Raw genomic sequence first — 20,137 nt, forward strand, 5'->3', positions numbered from 1 at the left:
CTCAAATACCTAATATCTAATATCTGCGGTTTTGTGGTAATTCAGAATAAAATCTCATTGATGTTGAAAGGAATATAAAACCAACTGATTTGGAGTTTTTGTGGGAATATCCCAGATTTAAATGTTGAATATCTCATCATATTAAAGATGCACAGATTTCCCTCAGTGGCTCAGGAGCTGTTGCATGTCTTGAATTGTTTTCTCTCACCTATGGAATATTTCCTACATCGCCTGATTTGTGTGCATCATGCAGTCGTTGCATTGGGACTCCTTCACGGTGCTTTATTCATAGCTACATTAACATATCTGCTCTGCCACAGATGCCATAACAATAATATAAAGAGATTCTTAGTCAAATAGTATTTAAAAATGTAGAAAAATCTGTCTGTGTGTTGACTAATTTGACACAATACTTTCTGTGCTCAGATGAAGCTAAATTTAACTTAGATATGTGGCATATCTATCTGCCTAGCCTACAAAAATCTCAATGTCACATAAGACTGTGGGCTAGGCTGAAATTATGACTGAGTCGGAGGGATAACAGACATGGGAGGGGTGCAGAGCAGCAGAGAGAGACATGCGAGGAGAAGAATGGAGGGAACGCGATGAGAGGGAAAAAGAGACAGAGTGTGCCAGTAGGAATACATTATGTTATGCATGACCTCTGAATGGACCAGCTGCTCCGGAGTGTAGGAATGCCACTGATTGATAGCACAGATGCTGACGTAACCCAACACAGCTCCCACGCCTCTCTCCCTCGATATGATCAGTATGTAATGCCGTGGCCATGAGGGAGGCTGGAAGTCTGGCACAGTTTATGCTGTATCATGTTGCCGGCTCAGAGCTGTTTAGGTGCACCGAGTGCTGATAACAGGTTCACATCTACAAAGGTTGTAGAGATAGCGAGCTCTGTTCATGCGAGACTGCGCTCTCTCGATCCACAGCAGCGTGGGATCACCCACAGAGGGGAAAAAAATTTACAAAACTATTAAAACAGCCATAATTTAAGTAAATGTCCGTAATTGTTGATGTTTTGTACTTTGAAATCAAAGCGAGGTCTTTAAATAGGCTAAATATTATGTGCATTTTGTGGATTGATAGCACAAAGTTAGTCCAGTGTCAGGATTGTTTTGCTCTGCCGAGGTTTTGTAAGTGAATTATGTGTTCCTTTCATACAGCAGAGCATGGATAGTTATGGTGCAAATGAAAACTTTAGTACACACACACATACACACACTTTAGTACTAGTACTATTTTTTAAGGCTCACTCGGTGCAGTTCATAGACTGTCATACATGCAGCGATTTGGGAAATGTGTGGGCCCCTAAAGATGTCAGGGAAAGGTCAGACAGATACAGGAAGTCCTTTGAATAACTCTTGTAGTGAAAATATGAAAAAAATATAAACCAAAATCGAGTAATGGGACAACTCCGCACTGTAATATCTCAGCAGCTGTACTGCTGTTTCTAATTCTAACATGCTTTAAAACATGGCTGCTTGTCTGTGTTGCCTTCACATTATACAATATGTATAACTTTTCATCATTCATGAGAGTGCATCTGTGTTTTCAGTTTCCGTTCTCTCCCTCCATCACACGGAAGAAGGTTTTTCTCCACTTAACATAATAACCAAAATGTGAGAGTTTTAAGTTCAATTTGTTGATCATAATTTGAGAAAAATGGGATTATAGTGATAAATATTAAACGGGATTATAACCATAGTCTGCTGTTAGATATTTTAGTAGTCATGTCTAAATATTTTAATTGCACTGCAGATGCAAAGCCTTTGCAGTGATTTGCAGACTTAGGCATTTGCTAAATGAATGTATTGCATTGATTTATTTTATCAGGCCAATTCGGGGTGATATTTACAATTATAATGTATGTAAATGTACAACTGAGTTGGCCAAGTGAAATAAATCAATTTAATACATTCCTTTGGTAGACGCCCAACTTTGTGAATCTCTACAGATATTTTTAAGTCAGCAGCTGAAATATTAACAGTGATCCAGATATAGAGAGACATATTTAACATCCACATTCATGATGCAGCATAAAAACAGCAACAGGAAAAAAAAAATCTTAAATCTTAAATAAAATCATGGGTCAGACCAGACACAGAGTAGACGTTGGAATGATAACATTTTAGAGTATCTGTTTTTGTGACGCATGGCATTCTCCTTCTCTTTCTCTCTCTGTCACTCACACACACACACACACACACACACACACACTGCCTTTCTGTATTTTTATACATATGTAAATGAGCTGGATCTCAGTGAGTGTGTGCATTAACTGCACATACATGTTTAACTTGGCTTTTATTTTTTATCACCAGAGATGTCCTCTTGACTTTTTGCCAGTTCTTGCTAATTTGATTGAAGGTGCTTGCTGGACTTTGTACACAAGACTTTTTGAAAAATGAGTTTCTAATGCCTTATATGATTTTTTTTTTTTTTTAATGTTCTCTACGGATCCATGTATTTGCTCCTCTCCAGGGAGGTCAGAGGTCAGCTACATAACCGCACCTCTGGAGCTGATAGGGATTCAGTGCCTTGCTTTGGGACACTTCGGCAGGGCCGTTTACTGGGAATTGATGATTTAACCGAGTCTCTTTGACGACCGGGCCACCATGTTTCTCCCTCTGACTCATTGTCTGTGAGACGCTCCGCTGCCTTGCCTTGCCATGCTGTAAATTTAGAGGTTGTCCATTCCCTGGGAAAAAATACTCCCGGTAAAACCTCTCCCGCCTCTCCCTGCTCTCCTCCTTGACCAGCGAGTCGTGGATCAGGAAACAGCAGCGTGTCTCCGGAGAGCACTGGGCATGTGGCTCGGCCCCTTTTACGCAGCGACACCCAGGAACAGGAACGGCAGGCTGGGAGTCAGCAGCGTCAACCGTGAGCCTCCCAGACGCGTCAAGTCAGGCAGAGGCAGCCAGAAAAATAGCAGAACCTGGGCGATTTGCTCTTCAAAATAAAAGTTCAGAGTGTGACTTGAGAGGGAAACGCGAGCTGGAGCCCCCCGTTTTGTCGTCTTTACAAACGGGTAGGTCAGATGGTAGCCATTCCTCCAAGTTATCTGATTTGTATCTTGGATCTTGCAACATTAACTTGCATAATAATGTAACTGTGTCTGAATAGGCTGTATGATCATGTGCATAGAAAAGGACATTTTCAGGAGGAGGGGGGCATTTAATTTTTTGATTTCCAATAGATTCCTCAGAGAATACAGTCGCAGGTTTAACTTTGGTGCATTTTTCACTAAAATGTCCAACGCGTTCGGCAATGTGCCTTTTATTTTGAAAGTTCACACAGGAAATCACATGGTATTATTCTGATGGCTTTGACAATGCTGCGCTCCTGTCTCTCCCTCTCCCTGTGTGTTTACTCCCATTTCTCTCTGTCTATGCGTCGTCGTCTCGGGTCCTCCAGTCTGCTGCACATTCACAGCGGAGCTGCCACGCCGAGGAGGCGGACCGACTGTAGCTACACCTCGGCCAGTGGTGCTGGGTAATAGCGCTGGTGGAGGGGGAGCAGCGGATTGCTCTTGCCTTTACCGTGCACAGCATCAAGCATTAGGACATCATCACCCCGACGCGTCCTGGAAGAATAGTTTGGTTTTGCCAGACGCACCAAGTTGCAGCTGCAGAGGCGCACTTTTCTCCGTGGCTTCTCTCTCCTTTTGCGCTCACAATCCGACATGGAAGATGGTCCGTCTTCAACAAGCTGTTTCAGAAGGTTAACGGACTGTTTCCTGGGTGCAAGTAGGTACTTTTCACTTACACTTTCAAACAAGGGGGGGGACGCAGCAATTTATCTTTTAAGTCTATGTGTCTTGAATAAAAAGTGCTTGGGATTTCAGTCTCAGCAGGAAATGGAAACCATCAACCCTACACATCATAAACGTGTAGAAACCTTTCGAATATTTGATGAAGATTTCCAGCAGGCATAAGTTATTTACCCATAGGCCTACCCAACTTTATGAATGACAGATTGATAGCTGATCTAGATTAGGACATGGGTGGGGACTTCATTGGAGGGATGTACCACAGAAGAAGTGTGAACGATTTGGAAAATGTAGTCTGTGCCTAAAGTCTGTTTCATAAAAAAATAAAGTCTATATATAACGGGCTACGAATTGGATTAGAGCTGATCCTTGGAGGCTCTCAGGAGACAGCAGTGCTACAATAAGACATGGCATCAAAAGGCGAAGTACAGGCTGCATGCACTGAGGTGAAATAATACGTAGCTTCAATAAAAACAACAACAACAAAATAGCTATTATTCCCATAATATTCCTATAGGGACTTACTGTGTGTTTGGGATACTCAGTATTAGATTTTTCTGACCTAATCTTACTCCATGATATTTTATCTCCCATGGAATCAATATAATATTTCTATAACAGGGCAACTACTTTAATATTCTTTACGGATGTGTTGTTTTGCTGTAATAATTATTTGGCATCCCACTAAAAAAAAAAAAAAAAACAAGAATGCTCTAGTATCCACTGTACACAATTGCGTTTATTTATTTATTTATTTTTGCAACTTCGAAGTGCCCAACACACTCCACATTTACATAATTTTAATAAAAATTTTTAAAAAAGAACGAAACCACTTGAAAAATGTCTGCCATCACTAGAGAAAGCCTTAAAAAGTTTGTGCCAGTGTGCTTGTGGTGTTTTGTCAGCCGCAGCAACCATAATAAAACTCAGTAAAATATCCCTTTAGTATTCATATAGCGGGGTATACCCAGTCTGTATCACTCATAGTGAATTTATAGCGATCTTGCTATTTTATGTGCTATTGTTTTACTGTAATATTCCAACTGGGACTTAACTTACTTGTATAGATTAACGCTCCCTCTGGTTTTATTATGTGGTAGTTATTTAAGCCAGGATTTTGTTTTACAGTAAGCTGCACTTTTTGTGTGCCCCATGAAAAATACTGTGGTGATGCCAGTGGTGGAATGGCACCTCAAGTGACCTTTTTAGTAACAACACAGTAATAACATGTTAGCAGTTTGGGGCCTGGGTTGCTCAATGATGCCAAAGCACACACATAGCAGTAAACTGCAGTCATGGAATGTAATATTGAGATATGTAGGTATCCCGCTTGCATACAGACCAAAAAAGGACAAGCATTTCAGATTTCAGAAAGATTGTGCACTTTCTGAAATTAGAAAACAACTACATGTGGGTATCTGTGGCTGTCATGCAGTATGAGGTGGAATACTCCATATGTCGCCTAAAATGTCTAAACTTAACACTATCAAAACTAAACTCGTGTTTCATTCATCATTCACACCTTAATCTGTGAATCTAATATTTTTACCCACAAGTGTGTCATTGATTGCCCACTTCCATGTCTTTTCCTGCTCTTTTACAGTAGTGTTATGATATCAGTGTCACAGCTCGCATTTGCACCTCTTTTTTCAAATGTTGTGCAGCTGTCAATTCATCTGGCCTAAATGTAGGATTATCTCGACACAGTTTTGTTGCCCTGTCGCTGCGCGTGATTGGCCAGGACTCAGCGGATGGCGTTATTGTGTGTGTAAGGGCTTTTGACAGTGACAAAAACCACACGCACAGGTACATTTCTCAACTCAGGGCATGCTACCTGATTAAATGTCTTGCCTCTTTCCCGTGTTTATTTTTGATATTTCCAGCAGTGTTTGCACAGCGTGTTTTGTATAAATGTTCGCAGAAATGTGATACATTGCCTAAGTATATCAGGAAAGTACACAGAGGCAGAGGAGGAGCGCTGGCCTTTTTGGGCTCGGCAGCATTGTTTTGTCATCGTTTGTCCCCCCTGAAATGGGATTGGTTGCTGGACTGTCCTGCTCTGAAGGCGCAGCCAGCAAATCCAGTCCTCTGTGGAGAAACAGCCTCCAGTTTGTAAAGGCAACAACAGCATCAGCTCAGTCAGGCTGTGGCTTCTCACATAATTCAAAAAACCCACAAGCGTTAGTCCTGTGATATTGAGGCATGTTCCTTATAGCTTCATGCTGCATCCATATGTGTGTGTGTGTGTGTGTGTGTGTGTGTGTTTATATAAATGTTCAACAGTGCTGGTCAGTATCAGAGGTTACTCTGGGTTAGCCATAATGTGATCTGTCAGGCATTTTCAAACCCAATTGGATGTCGACGAATTGCTTAACTCAGTGAAGAAGGCTGCATTGTCAGGCAGGAAGTGCTCATGCTGGACATTTCCTGCCGCACCGCGTGCCATCCATCTCACAGCGCTTGCCCTCTCTCAGAAAAACATCAGCCAAGGCACTGAAGATATGACTGTGTGCAGCCAGTGGATATCTGAACAGTTGTATGAATATGAATGCTTGATTGAAGTAATTCCAGACTGGACTGAGTGTACGCCAAATCGCTTCTCTATTTGATTTGTCCGCAGTGTTTATTTAAATTCGGAGGAAAATCAAGCCAATGAAAATTAGCTTGTTATGTAATTTGCGCCCATTTTATGTCAAGATCCATGGAGGACTGGACAGGCGCCAGGGTACAGTGCATGATTTTTGAGCGCTGAAACAGATGACATTCTCCTCAAGCCGTCCGTTGACCCTTTGTCGACTTGTCGTGGGTTGAAATCTGAGGGGATGGGAAAAGGCCACATGCGTGTAGATTTCTTTACAACTTGTCCTTGTGTCAAGGCTCATAAAAGAACACGGCGTTGAAGAAGAGGCCCGGGATCTGTGGTTCTCATTACCGGGTCCCCGCTGGCCGCTGTTAGTGTGGCTGCAGAGTTCAGCGTCAGTCCAGATGTGGAGCGGGGAACATGACCCTGTCGCTGATGTGGCTCTGGGGGACGGAGGCAGTGCTACATCAAACCAGCAGTTGGAAGAGGACGCTGACTCCATGACAGAACCTTCAGCCATATTGCTCTGATGCATTATCAACAGTGTGGTATCTCCCACGACTGGCCTTCGTTCGAGTTTCCCTTGATGTGTTTTCAGACAGTTTGTTCAGGTGAAGTTTGGAGTTGCACCCTCTGAGCGGGGAATGATCTCAGTGTTTATAACTTCACCTTGATGGCCCAGAGGACAGGGCCTCTCCTACTTGAGTCTGAAGGTTGACCTGATATGTGTCTAACTGCAGTAAGAGTGGCGCAGCTTGCCTGTGACCACACTATTAGTCTGCGGATCAAGGGACATGCCTTATCTACATCTCGGTTTGCCATTTATAGCCCTTACCCTTTACGTTTAATGACCTGGACCATGGCAGTGGAAATAATGCAAATTACATTTCCATGGAAATCTCTCTCTCTCTCTCTGTGTTTCTCCCTGTCTCTCTCTACCTCAGTCTCTCTATCACTCTCTCTCTCACTTTCTCTCTCAGTGTGAGAGGTGTGAGCTTGCATGTTTGTGTGGCGGTGTTTGTTTTCACCATGTGGGGGTGTGTCTGTGGAAGTGATGTGACTGCAGTTGACAGTGGAATTACCACTTCAAACCCAGGGTGAAACAGCATTTTTTTTTTTTTTTTTTAATTTGGCACCTTTTCACTGACTGACTGTATTGATCAGCTACAGCTTGTGGCACCGGGGCACCTCACCTTTGGCTGGCCATAGAACGTGGGGTTGTCGGGAGAAGTGTGTGTATGCGTTCTGTGTGTTTGTGTTTGTGTGTGTGTGTGCGTTCAGCGGCATAGACACACATACTCAGTTTCACAGACACGGGCAGAGTGAATAAACGAGGTGAGCGGTGTGAGAAGAGTCGACGCGCTTTCATCTTTAAGCCTTTGCTCTTTCTTCCGCGTCGCCACTTGCTGAATGTCAGTTTTGGACGCCGTGCTCCAGCCCTCCCATAGATAAGATAAGAACCACATGCTCTTCCCACCTCCTGGCAAGGGAGTCCCAGGCGGACCTGCTGACGCACGCACCCCGCAGCCCCCCTCCCTCCCCTTTCCTGCCTCAGCCTCATGTCAGGAAAGTGAAAAGTAGTACCTTGGCAGCTTGCCCTTGACTCCCTGCCAGAAGGAGTGCGCTTCAAGAGAAGTGGTCTTTTCCCTTTTTCTCTCATGTGCATTTATTTATCTATGTGTTGCAGAGGGGGAACATCTCGCTCACTGAACATCAGCGCCGCTGGGGTCGGCCTCTGCTGTTGACATTGCTCCTGGACATCCACGGACAGGAGCACCAAAGACACTGTTCACCTCCGTTTGAGCGCGATCACACAGATTGTTAGCTAATTTATAAGGAATAGAGACGAAGCGATTGATGAAAGCGTGGGATGGGTGGTGGTTATTAGCAGCGCTTTTAGTGCTTCCCTAACCAGCAGCAGCTTGCCATGTGAACACAGTCCTTACGGTAAAAAGCATGCATTAGAATTTGTGTAATACTTTCACAATCGTCACACAGTCATACTGAGTTGAATGGAAGTGGATGGGGAAGTTGATCAACCGTTCTCCATTTCTCCCCTCTTAGATAAAAGCTAGACATGTGACACAGTGTTTAGTGTGGCGTCAAACCAATGACAACGAGTGCAGGCTTTTGAATTAAAAAAAAAAAAAAAAAAAAAGGTAAAATAAGGACAGACTTACAGATGCACAGAGAGAAATGAGGCCTTGCTTCACAGGGGTTTCTTTTCTCCTCCTATTCTCTCATGGACCCTCCTATAAAGAGCTGGCAATGTCAGAGATACTCTCAGGGCTTTTCCTTTCTTGTGCCATCAGTGAATGTTGACCTGCAAAGTGTCTTAGCATGAATTTGAAATATTAATGTCAGATTTATGTCTATACTTAAAATCTGCTACCAATTCTAAAGCACAATGTTTTTTAAAGACTTCTTCATTCAATGAAAGTGCATTTCCTCATACAGCAATTACTTTAAGTTTACAACATTACTACAACCATTTACTTTTCCATATAAAAAAGACTTGCCTAATTGATTTCCTTCATAAAAAATGCCAATACACTAGAAGAAAGATTGAGTTCCAATTCAAGAACTTACTGTTTTGAAGCTTTTCAATATGTTTTAATGCCTTAAAATCAATATTAATATCAAAACTGGTGCTGATTCAGTAAATATTGTTTTCTGATACCCAGCCCCCACTGTTTGTAAATGCATACCCTGACAAAGTGGAGTGTGTTCATGCTGAAACTTGGATCTGAGAGAGCAGAGAGGGGCGACCCAGACAGACTGTGATGGGTTTGGCCTTCCCAAACCCAGGGTGTGGTGTGCTGTAGTCAAGATAAGTGTTATGCAACAATACCTCACTGCATGAACTCAGACTCCAGTTTTTACACAGGAAGCCCATGGCTGAGTCAGGCAGAGAAGGCTGTGCCAACTTGGGCTTCAGCCTCTCACAAACACGCTGCACAACAAACTGCTTCCTGCACATATACATGCTGCTAAAGAGTGACTTGTCAAACTCATTTAAGCGTAACCGTAAACATGCAAGTAGGCGGTTATAACCTGCCACAATCTCCTGTACAGACGGATGGATATATACACAAGAGAGGTGCTAACTGTTGGAGGACCGGCCTGAGATCGGTGCCGTACTGTAATGTGACAACTGGAGCAAAAAGGAGGGTGGGTCTCATTTGGAGGGATGGCTTCTAGTTGGGTAGCATTTTTCGGAGATATGGCCACTAAGACTGTCTCATTGCAGGAGGAAGCATACGACACATTACATTCTAGGTTTGAGAGTTGGATTATCAACTGTTGGATTATCACTGTGCGTAGTGTGGAATTAAATTTGTGACGTTTTGTTGTTAGATTGTCTAAATTCATGCAACCTTTTTGACAATTTTGTTTTTCATCTTAAGGAATGTCTCTAACACACCGAGGTGATAGGAGGCTTGCTTGTAAACAAGGCAGACCTGAGGAGTTTTTTTTTTTTTTTTTTCTTGTTTATCATGTTTATCTCTTAGATGATGAGAAGCTGGGGTAGACTTTTGGTCGTGCAATATTTCAAACGCTAGGATCATAATAAAGACGATGTCAATGAGTGTTCATTCATTGATTCATTTCAGAAACCATTCGCAGTGCTCTGTTATTATATTACATTTCCATCCAGGCATTATGCTATATTATATTTCCATCCATCCATTTTCCATATTTGCTTATTCCTACTTGGGGTCACAGGGTGGGCTGGAGCCTGTCCCAGCATGCACTGGGCAAAAAGCAGGGAAAGACCCAGGACAGGCTGTCAGTGCATCACAGGGCTCAGACGTAGACAATTACACACACACATAAAGGCAATTTACAGTCTGCAGCTCACTTGACCCGCATGCTTTCAGGCTCATACACAAAGAACCAAGGCTGAGATTCGAACCCAAGGCCTGAGGTGCCTGGACGGTGCCACTGAACCACCACGCTGCCTTCACGGTTATGACACTCAAAAACAATTCCTTGAGCAAGCGTGACGGCACGCGAAGGAACAAACAAGCAAAAACATTTTATCGCAATCAAATCAAAAGGACTTTCTGTTTCGCTTATCTTGATGACGCCATTGTCTTTTCTCCTTCTGGCCCAAGAGGGAAGGAAAATTCTACTGAGGTTTGTTGAAAAACCTTAGGTCAAGCCATTGACCAAGCTGCTGCTTTTACCACAGTGGTCTGAGCCCCGTCTCTCTCCCCTGATTGAGTGAGCACATGTGGTTGCCTTCAGGGTTAACCATTCGGGACCACAGCATGTGGGACAGCGTGTTACAGATCTGGCCACACCTTTGATTAGCCGCCTTAGTTGCAGGCCCAGGAGACTGACGCATATCCCATGGCTCTGAGTGTCACTGCGGTCACATTATGTTGAGCTGTGGCTCTAAAGACTTCATAAAGAATCAAAGGAAAAGCTTTTAAGGTCGACAAAAAGTAGCAGGAATGTCTGTAATGTTCTGGACAAAACACTATCAATCACCATCATGCTGGAATGGCGGCTGGTGAGCCAAACCAGTCTTTTCTTTGACGACACATGGTTTGTGTTTTTCCAGAGCTCTTTATGATGGGGTTAAAAACGATGAATGTGGCTTATTTTCGTTTTCCATCGTTGTTCCTGTTCTTGTTACAAGTTTGTCAAATATCCGTCAGCCAAAAACTTAGATTCAACTTAAACTATGTCCTTCCTAGATGCTACTGCGCCCTGTACCTATAATTCAAGAGATGTTTTTTTTTTTTTTTTTTTGACCAATGTTGCTATGAGCAGGGAAATCTGGACTTTTCTGCAGATGACTGGAGATGCTTCACCTAAATTACAGCGTTAAGTTATGGACCCACGCAAGGCACAGAGTTCAAGGAAAATCATGAAGTCGGCAGCTTAGAAATGTGTGTACTTTGTGACCTGAGGACATGCTGCGGCCCTCGACCATTATTGCACCCGATGCCATGTGATGCCCTGACTGCAGTAACTTTGATGATAACACATGTGATTTCGCTATTGATATTTGTGTTATAGTATTCATAGAGATGAAAGATAACTGTGGTTCAAGTATGGGGTTGAAGATGGGGAGTGGTGCGAGGGAACGGGTAGGTGGAGTCACTGCGGTTTGATCTGAAAGGATGCAAGGTTGAGCTAGGGGTCAGGCGTGAATTGTGGCTGTGCTAAATGGTCTTGCTTTGCTCTGTGGCCAGTGATGCTGCACAAAAACCCTTTTCACACATTATTGCCAGGGCTTGTACCATGCACCCTCAGTCCTCCTTGCATAAGACCTTGTGTCTTTGATGTACTGCTCTCTATAGAGGTTAAAAAAAAAAAAAAAAAAAAAAAAACCTTCAACTCTATGGGAAGGTCATTTTATAACCATGAAATGATCATTACAAACTATTACCTCTGTTGTTTGTTTATATCCCACAGAAATAGGACCTGTGACTATTTCTGTTCATGCACACAGCCCACACACACACGCACATATGGCAGTTGAATAATTTTAAGAGCTAGTTGACACAAAACTTGTATTCATAAATTCATACAGTGTCCTTGTTTTTTTTGTGTAGTGTCACTGATCACAGTGCCTTCTTTGTGTCTCAAATTGGACAAAGTTGTAAGGGACTATCTTTTCCTGTGCCCCCATTTTATTACTGTGTGTCTTTGTGTCCCCTGTAGCTCCACCGGCCCCCCCTACTTTCTCTGATTTATTAAGCCGTATTCTGCCTATTTGCGTCAGCGCCGAGAGTCTCGTGAGGCGTTCCGCTCCTGAAGAGCTGTATCTCGTGTCTGGACAACGTCAGACCACGCTGTCCCGCCACCCCCACCCCCCCCGTCTCTGTTTGGTTTATTTGCCTGCAACCTCAAGCCGCTTAATCTAGACACACTGGAGCAGATGATCCATCCCAGCAGAATATTACGTGGTTCATTCTGGGGGATGGGTCAAAGGTCACAGGTAACCGGTGCACGAGGAGTCAGCCTATTTCTCGGTGTCGGGATCAGCTCCACTTTGATTTTGGCAGTTTAAGAAAAGCAAATGTGAGCTCAATTCAGGTCGTGAAAAATACAGAGATCATTCCTCACAAGGAAGTTTTGACTGCTTTTTCACAGAAATACCTGAATTGAAGTGGAAGTTGGCACAACACAGCTGTCTCCTGCATCTGGATTTATTTTATCGACTGGCATGGCGTAAGAGCGAAGACCGTGCCACCCTCTACGTAGGGGCTTTTAGAGATGTGTTGTTATTCACAACAGTCTGCAGCCCCTCGCTACCCTGAAATCATATGGGATTTCAGACAGACACCCCACTTAGTACTATTTTCATGGTGTGTGTGTGTGTGTGTGTGTGTGTGTGTGTCTCTGTGTGTGTATGTGTGTGTGTGTGTGTCTTAGGGCAGAACACATGCCTCCCAGCTGCATGTCCTCCTGTGATTCATAGTCTACACAGATGCTGCTGATAACCAGACATCTCGTGAGAAAGTGGTATAAAAATGATCAGGGCTGTCTACAGGAGATGAAACTGAATACAACGGCCTTCTTTCTAGTATTATCTGATGAGAGATACATTTACTGTGTAACATACCAGAAAATGCAAGCTCAATACTGCCATAGATTTTTTTTTTTTTTTTTTTAATTCATCATGAATTGACATTATTTTTGGTTGTGTCAGTGATAGGTTCACGGTCTTATGATGAGCTGATGTCCCATGCCTGACTTCATACTCATATCTGAGACCTTGTGTTAGAGACACAGTCCATTTGTAACCCAAACATGATAGTTTCCTGGTGTATCATGGAGGCCTCTCAGTCAAATAGCGCAGACGCCAGTGGGTGTATTAAAAACAACTTTCCCTCAATGATGGTCTGGCAAATGGCTTTTTTCCCTGACAACAAAGACAATAAACAGCAGCACTTAGCGAGCTCTCAAGAACCTAATTGCCTATTAAGCACAATCGAGTCCTCCTTTATCCTGCTGCCTCTGTTGGGGGCTCCTATCCCTGGAGACACAGCTTTACAGTAAACACTAGTGAGCTAGCCTGGCTAGCCAAGAGCCTGGGCAGGAATCACAGCACCGCTGCCACGCTCACCTCACAGTAAGGAAAAAGAGATGACCTCAGGCGATGTTTCAAGCCTGTGTGTTTGTTTGGGTGACAGTCAGGAACACTGTGGGCCTTTGGCAGTGTGTTACATGTGTTGTCACGCTGAGAGCGACTTTGTTTCCATCCTCTTGCGCCTTACGTTGCACTCTTAAGCGAATCTAATATTTCCATGATCTTGAGCAATACCTTAGCTTTTAAATGATTTGTTATTAACATTTCTTTTTTTGCCGTGGTGTTGATGTGTGTAACTTGAACATGTTATAGAGGTGTGTTATGTTCTTGTGCTCGGCAGGTTTGACAGATGAGAAAGTGAAGGCCTACCTCTCACTCCACCCGCAGATGCTGGATGACTTCGTGTTGGAGAGCGTGAGTGCAGAGACGTTGGACAGATGGTTGAAGAGGAAGACCAGCAGCAGGCCTGCAGGTATAACCCCCCTCCACACACACACACACACACACACACACACACACACACACACGCGACACCGAGTCATGCACTCACTGACAAACATGCAAACACACATAAAGACCGGATCAATCCCTATGGACGTTATGATTGGATCAGCAGATTTCAGCATATTGATAGGCACTGTAGGGAGCAATATTTTAAAACTATTTTACTTTGGTTAAACATTCTCCTCATATAAGTTCCCGAACAGTTAACCACAAATACTGGCTGCCCCGAGTATCTATAGCCGTGTCAGCCGTTTGCTTTCTTTACATTGAAAACCAAGTAAATGGGGGGAAAGAAAGAAAAACAAAACTGTAACCTCTCTTGCACAAGACCGCGGGTTAACCAGAGCCCGAATGCCTCTCTGTGGGTTTTATTTCTTAACCCCCACCATTTGCAACACAAATCACTCATTCATCTTCACGTGTGTCTCCTTTAATCGTGAGAGTGTGTGATAGACAGACAGGAGAAAGGGAGAGGGAGCAGGCCTGTCGGCTCTTTACGGGTCATTAGATGTGTTTGAGCGGGCCAGGCTGAGTCTGCGCCGCGCGCTCCACACAGCGGCCTGCCTCACAGACCAACCGCATCCATCAAGGGCCCACAGGGCTGGCACTCAGCCCAGTTGAGCTGCTGACGTCAGAGGCGACCTCCAGGGACATGCAGCCGGCTGAAGTGGGCCTGGAGGGGGGGCACTGGCTCAGGGTGTGGGTGTGTTGGAGGGGGAAACTGGCAGAGGATGGATTTGTCGCATTTCGGAGCTGCTTTCTGCATGAGGTCTGCAAAGAGTAATGTCCAGTTCCACCATGCAGCGATGGCCGTTTCCTTTAACTCTGGGCCTCTCTGTGAAACAGTGTGTGTGTACGAGTGTGTGTGTGTGCAGATGGGTACCAAAAGGAGGCCCTCGTGCCAAGTAGGACCAAATAATTTCATGCATTCAGCTCTGAGAGAAGAACGCTGGACGTGTGCGCGTAGCAAAAAGCGGATTCACAGACACATTTTCACGTAGCAAAGCCAAGGCTCCACCGCGGCAAGAACAGAGCGAGGTTTCGAGGCTCTTCTGCCTCTGTATTTCATCACATGAGACGCTGAACCAAATACTTTATAGAAAACACCCATGACCAACAAAAGCTTTTTTTTTCCTTCAGCTCTTAATCAATAACTAATAGATACATCTCTTTTATGTTTCAGAGAACCTTGAAATTAAAACAAACAAACAAAAAAAAAACTACCTTTTCAAAACAGTGATGTGAAAATGTCTGGAACAATTTGTGATAGTTGAAGGTTACTGGCATCACTGCAGGTCACAAGAAAAATTAAATATTTTTTGCATTATGACTACAATTGTATGCTGCTATGTAGTGTTTTTTTTTTTTTTTTCCAGAAATGTGCCACTGTGTGCAAGGAAGGAGCGCTGTGCTGTGCCTTTACCTTTTCCTTATGATCTTCCGTCAGTGTTTTATAGGCAGGTTAACTGAGGCCTTGTAGCTTGGCTGCCGATCAGATGTTGATTTGATCCTGATTTGATTGTCGAAATTTACGGCAAGTCATTTTTATGTGCGGTGATTGACAGGAGGATAGGAGACACAGTAAGGATGATATGCGAGGCCGTGAGCCAAATTTTAAATCATAAAGTCATGAGGCAGGGTTGTGCTACTGGAGTCCACTCTGTGTCTGGAGTCCAGCAGCCTGTTGCACCAGTTAAACTTGTAGATTAATAACAGAACTGTTCATGGGAGCTGGTAATTCAGCACATCCAGTATTTAACTCTCTTGTTTTATGTTTTTTTTTTTTTTTTTTTTTTTTTCCCCGCTGTCTCGGGGTATTTTATATAAGTTTTTCATCCGTTTGCTCCCTGGGTGCAGTTCTCTTGTGAGCGTGCCTTTTATCTGTTAAAACTTCTCATGTTTTTGGTGTTTCTTCACGTGGCCAAGTGAATTAGTGGCCAGCTGCAATTAGCTCACCTTTCAAACACATGCACTGCAAACTCAACAATTAGCTTTTGCTGTCATGAAATACGTTGATAAATGTTTTGGATGTTGAGTGAAAAACCTGTAGCCAATAGTGATGTTTCAAAATTCACTCAATATTATATATATGATATATTATAGTGCATATTACATCAGTGTGTCCCTAATTGTAACACAAGTAACATAAAATATAGCCTAATACCTGGTTGTCTAAGAAGAATGCTGCATCAGTATTGTTGCAAACACAGTAACTTTTCCACTGATCAAGCGCATCTGTAATATGAATAAAATGTCCTCTTTAATCTTTAAGGTTATTTCACTCAACATTACAATGAGGCTTTCTTTTTTGTTACTTTTTGGTGTCTCTTTCCTATTTCCTTCTTTTTTTAATATATTTTTTTATTTGATTGGCACCAATACAATGTACATAGACAAAGGGGTGTGCAATATTCACAAAAAACAACTCAGAAATGTGTTTGTAAATCTCTTGTATTGTACTAGCCTGCTCTTGTTGACATTAGATGTAGTTAATGATATTATTAAATCCGTTTATTGTGGCCAAATATGAGACCGTCCTCAGTTTATGCTCCAGAGTTTGGATCGTACACTTCAGGCAGAGCTGTATGACTGAAATATTTCTGGCCAGACAGGGTGTCCAAAGTAGTCGAAGTTGTTTGAAACCAGCTCTCGAATTGGCATCAGATCCTCTGCAGTGTAATTGTTGACAGCGTTTGTTATTTCTTGCCATCTGTTGCCCTTCTTGTCGTAAGGCGCTCTTTTGCAGAATGACTCTGCCAAACTTTGCTGAGCATGTTTTTGTTTCGCCGGTACCTCAGCTGGTCGGTCATGGTCGCCCACTGACTCATCTTCATATTTTGTGCATTTGTGTGGTTAATTTGCAAACAATGAAGCAAGTTAGTTGTGGAGCTGTCTTTAACGGCAAATATTCTGACACAGTCTGCAGATTGGCATCTTTTCGAAGCCGAACCACCTCCATGCGAGTGAGGATCATCCATTAGCAATGAAATCGAATGAGGTTGTTTCCGAGGCTGGTGCTGTTTGTGTTTGTTCACTCATTTTTAACTTCAGCCATTCAAATGGCCACGCCAGCCGAGCTTGTTGTGAAGCGTGAACGCTGCATGTGTTCTCAATGCCATGCACACTGGTCTGTCCTACCCGGCTTGATCACATGCAGTGAATGCGTGCAGACTCTCAAGGCGTAATTTGATTGTTTTTTTTGCAAAATGAGTGACACTCAAGTTAGTCATTTTGCACTTTGTTAAGTCCACAATTAAGATGTTATCGTAACATAGACAAATTGAGCATAGACAAATTGAAAACAGATACCAAATGCAAGAAAGAAACTTTACAGTGGCCACTTGAAGCTGCTCTGGTGGATCTGCTGCTACGTTTCAGGTGATGCATCACCTGCAGCCTCAAACTTGCACTTGCCCACTACTGGGTCTGAAGTGTTTGATACAATAGATTTTTAAAATAGCCTCTGACATGGGGCGTTGATTTGAAAGATGGAAACCCATGTTAGAGGACTAGCACAGCAAATACAACATGGTTTACATTAGTCGGATGTTACTGAACTGACAAAAAGGAAAATTACAGTTTTATCTGGCTAACAAAAAGAAAAAAATGAAGTTACAAAGGGGAAGACTTTGGGCACTTCTGTTTTGCCTTTACCCTCTTGAAATGAACTGCTGCACCTCTTGAGATCATTGCTGTTGTCTTTATTCATGTAAACTAGTTGTGTATGGATATGGGAGATGTATTCATCCAAATACTTGCAGCCGATGTACTGATTCTCTTATAAGCTCACTCTTATTTGGGGCATAAGAACTTGATTTTGGCTCACATGTTGTTTAAGACAGAAAGTGAAAGCATAACTTTTAGGTCCCTTTATGCTTTGCTAGTTAAGATATAGCTCCATGATGTTAACAAGTTAAATGTCTCAGTGATAAACCCAAAGCCTCTGTGTCAGACTTGTTTAAACATAATGGTTAATGTAGACCTTACACACTTTAAACCCTAAGATCAAATACATGTGCACCTGGTGCCGCAGGCTGCTGGTGTGCATGATGTCAGACTCGCTCTGGACTCGGGCCGATGCTGACTCAGTGTTGAGTGTTGATTTGTTTCAGATTTCACATTAAATGCAGTCACGTAATATTTAGTGCATGTTGGAAACCCCACCTGGCTGGATCCTGACTCAGATTCAGCTCAGTTGATCTCAACTAGTGTGTCGGAAAACTTTGGAAAATGAAACTCACTGAATAACACTCGGCCACTAGCGAGGTATCGTTGGGCAGTGATGCCAGGTGCCGGAGCTGTGCAGGAGGCAAGCAGACTCAGGGAAAACAGGAGTAATCAGCCTGACAGCTCCCTCGTTATGCCGCGTGTCTCTCTCGGGGTTGATCTGTACGTCACATCAGCAATATCACTTTAAGTCCACTTCCTCTGTACGCACGGACACCTCGGCGCCGCTCGGCAGCATCTCTTGGTCTCCCTCTCGGTGGCTGTATCCACTCAGATGACAAGCGCTGTCTAATTGCTCCTTCATCACAGACGGAGAGCGGTCATTGTGTGTTGATGAGGGCTGGAATTGGTATACGAGGTGGTAAACTTATAAAGCTTTATTGGGCACATTTTACTCTCTTGTTTAAAATTAGATCTCCTTTTATATTTCTGTAAGGATAAAGTCTTTATTTCGTTCTAAACATACACATTTTTGCGCCCATGATTTCAGTGATTTTTTTTTTTTTTTTTGGAAGAGCTCAGATTCATCTTGTATAATTCTTTACTGTGAGCGGCCCTCGCCAGATCAAAGGATATTGACATAAGTGCAACAGCAGGACCTGCCACCATGTGACTGTCATTGAGATGTGCACTGTTTCCTGGAAGCAGTCCCTCCAGCCAGTCCCGTTCTCACTCATCATGTGATGGACAACATTGGATTACATAAGTGAGTTTTGTCCGTACACACGCGCGTGTGTGTATATGTGTCTATGTGCGCACACAAAGGCTGCTTGATGGCCTAAAAGTGCAGAAACAGCATTCACATTTGTGATCACAGTGAACTTCTGCAGCTCAGATTTGGCTTTGCCACGCTGACTGAGTCATCGTTTAATACCAGTTTTTCCTGTATCAAGATGACGTTTTACCTAAGCATGCGGATGCAGGTAGAATCTTTTTTTTTTTTTTTTTTGTCTGTATTTGGGTCGAACACGGACCCCCAAGCCCTGCTGACGTCAGTTCTCTCCTACACCTCTCTTGACCACTGTCCCACTGGCAATGTTTACTTCACACCACACACTGTCATGGGGTAATTAATAAATCCAAAACCCTCTGCTGGCCCCCTCCTGAGGCCCTCCACCACTCATCTGTGCCCTCTGCAGTGCACACACACACACACACACACACACACACACACATACACAGACTGTCTCTGTTGGCCAGACTGTCTGAGGCTTTGCGACTCTGAAAACTCCGGTCATAAAAAAGAAACGGCGTTGTGGACAAAAGGTTGGAAAAAAATCTGCAATGTGCCATTACGCTACAACACTGGAAGACATACAATCCTATAATTTTAACAATGCAAAATGTTTGTCTTTTTTTTTCCTCGGCTTGTGGATAGATTCAGATTTCTACACCAGTATTTCCATGCCATGGTCCAGGCGCTCATTATTGTGACATAATTTGTTACTCCCTAAATTTGCGATTAAGAGAGAAGACTTTAGTCAAGCTTAAATAGAAATACTGGCACAAATATCTATATCCAGAATGCCATGCATGAAATATAACCTGAGTAAAGAAAGAAAGGTAGGGTGATTATCCCATCATATTGTCTGCTCTCATCATATGAAAGTACATAACTGAGATCTTGGACAGAAAAGTAGTGGTGAGCTACAAAGGAGAAGAGCGGGTGCCAGAGTCCCCGTTTGGCCGGATCCTGGGCCTTTCTGGCCTGACAAGAGTGTGCTGAGCTGGGCTGAACTGAGCTGAGCCGGGCCAAGCTGGTAAGCAGCTGATGCTGTTTATCAGCTGTGTTTGGATGGCGGCCACAGGCAGACAAAGATGTGCTTGTGTGGCAGAAGCTCATACCCCACCGCTGTGATAAGAGGGCTGCCTCACCTGCAGGGCTCGCCATCAGGAGGGCGGCCCCCCGTGCGGCCTTCCCTCGGCGTGATTTCATCCCCTGGAAAATTTGACAAGTGTTTTGGCATAGCTCGGGTTTAGATTTGCATGT

At 43.4% G+C, this 20,137-nt stretch overlaps 1 protein-coding gene across 5 annotated transcripts in view; it reads left to right on the plus strand.

Moving 5' to 3' along the window:
- The window catches only part of pde10a (phosphodiesterase 10A), a 63,225-nt gene that overhangs the window by 14,824 nt on the left and 28,264 nt on the right, over nt 1-20,137 (plus strand). For 2 of the 5 annotated variants that reach the window (XM_030070650.1, XM_030070651.1), the window contains exon 2: nt 13,757-13,888. In XM_030070650.1, the coding sequence (XP_029926510.1) occupies nt 13,757-13,888 (132 nt within the window). Of the gene's footprint in view, nt 1-3,405; nt 3,762-13,756; nt 13,889-20,137 lie in introns of those variants that run through there. The other 3 variants (XM_030070653.1, XM_030070652.1, XM_030070654.1) reach the window with 3 other exon arrangements.

The sequence above is a fragment of the Myripristis murdjan genome, chromosome 15 (assembly GCF_902150065.1).
Source record: "Myripristis murdjan chromosome 15, fMyrMur1.1, whole genome shotgun sequence".
NCBI lineage: Eukaryota > Metazoa > Chordata > Actinopteri > Holocentriformes > Holocentridae > Myripristis > Myripristis murdjan.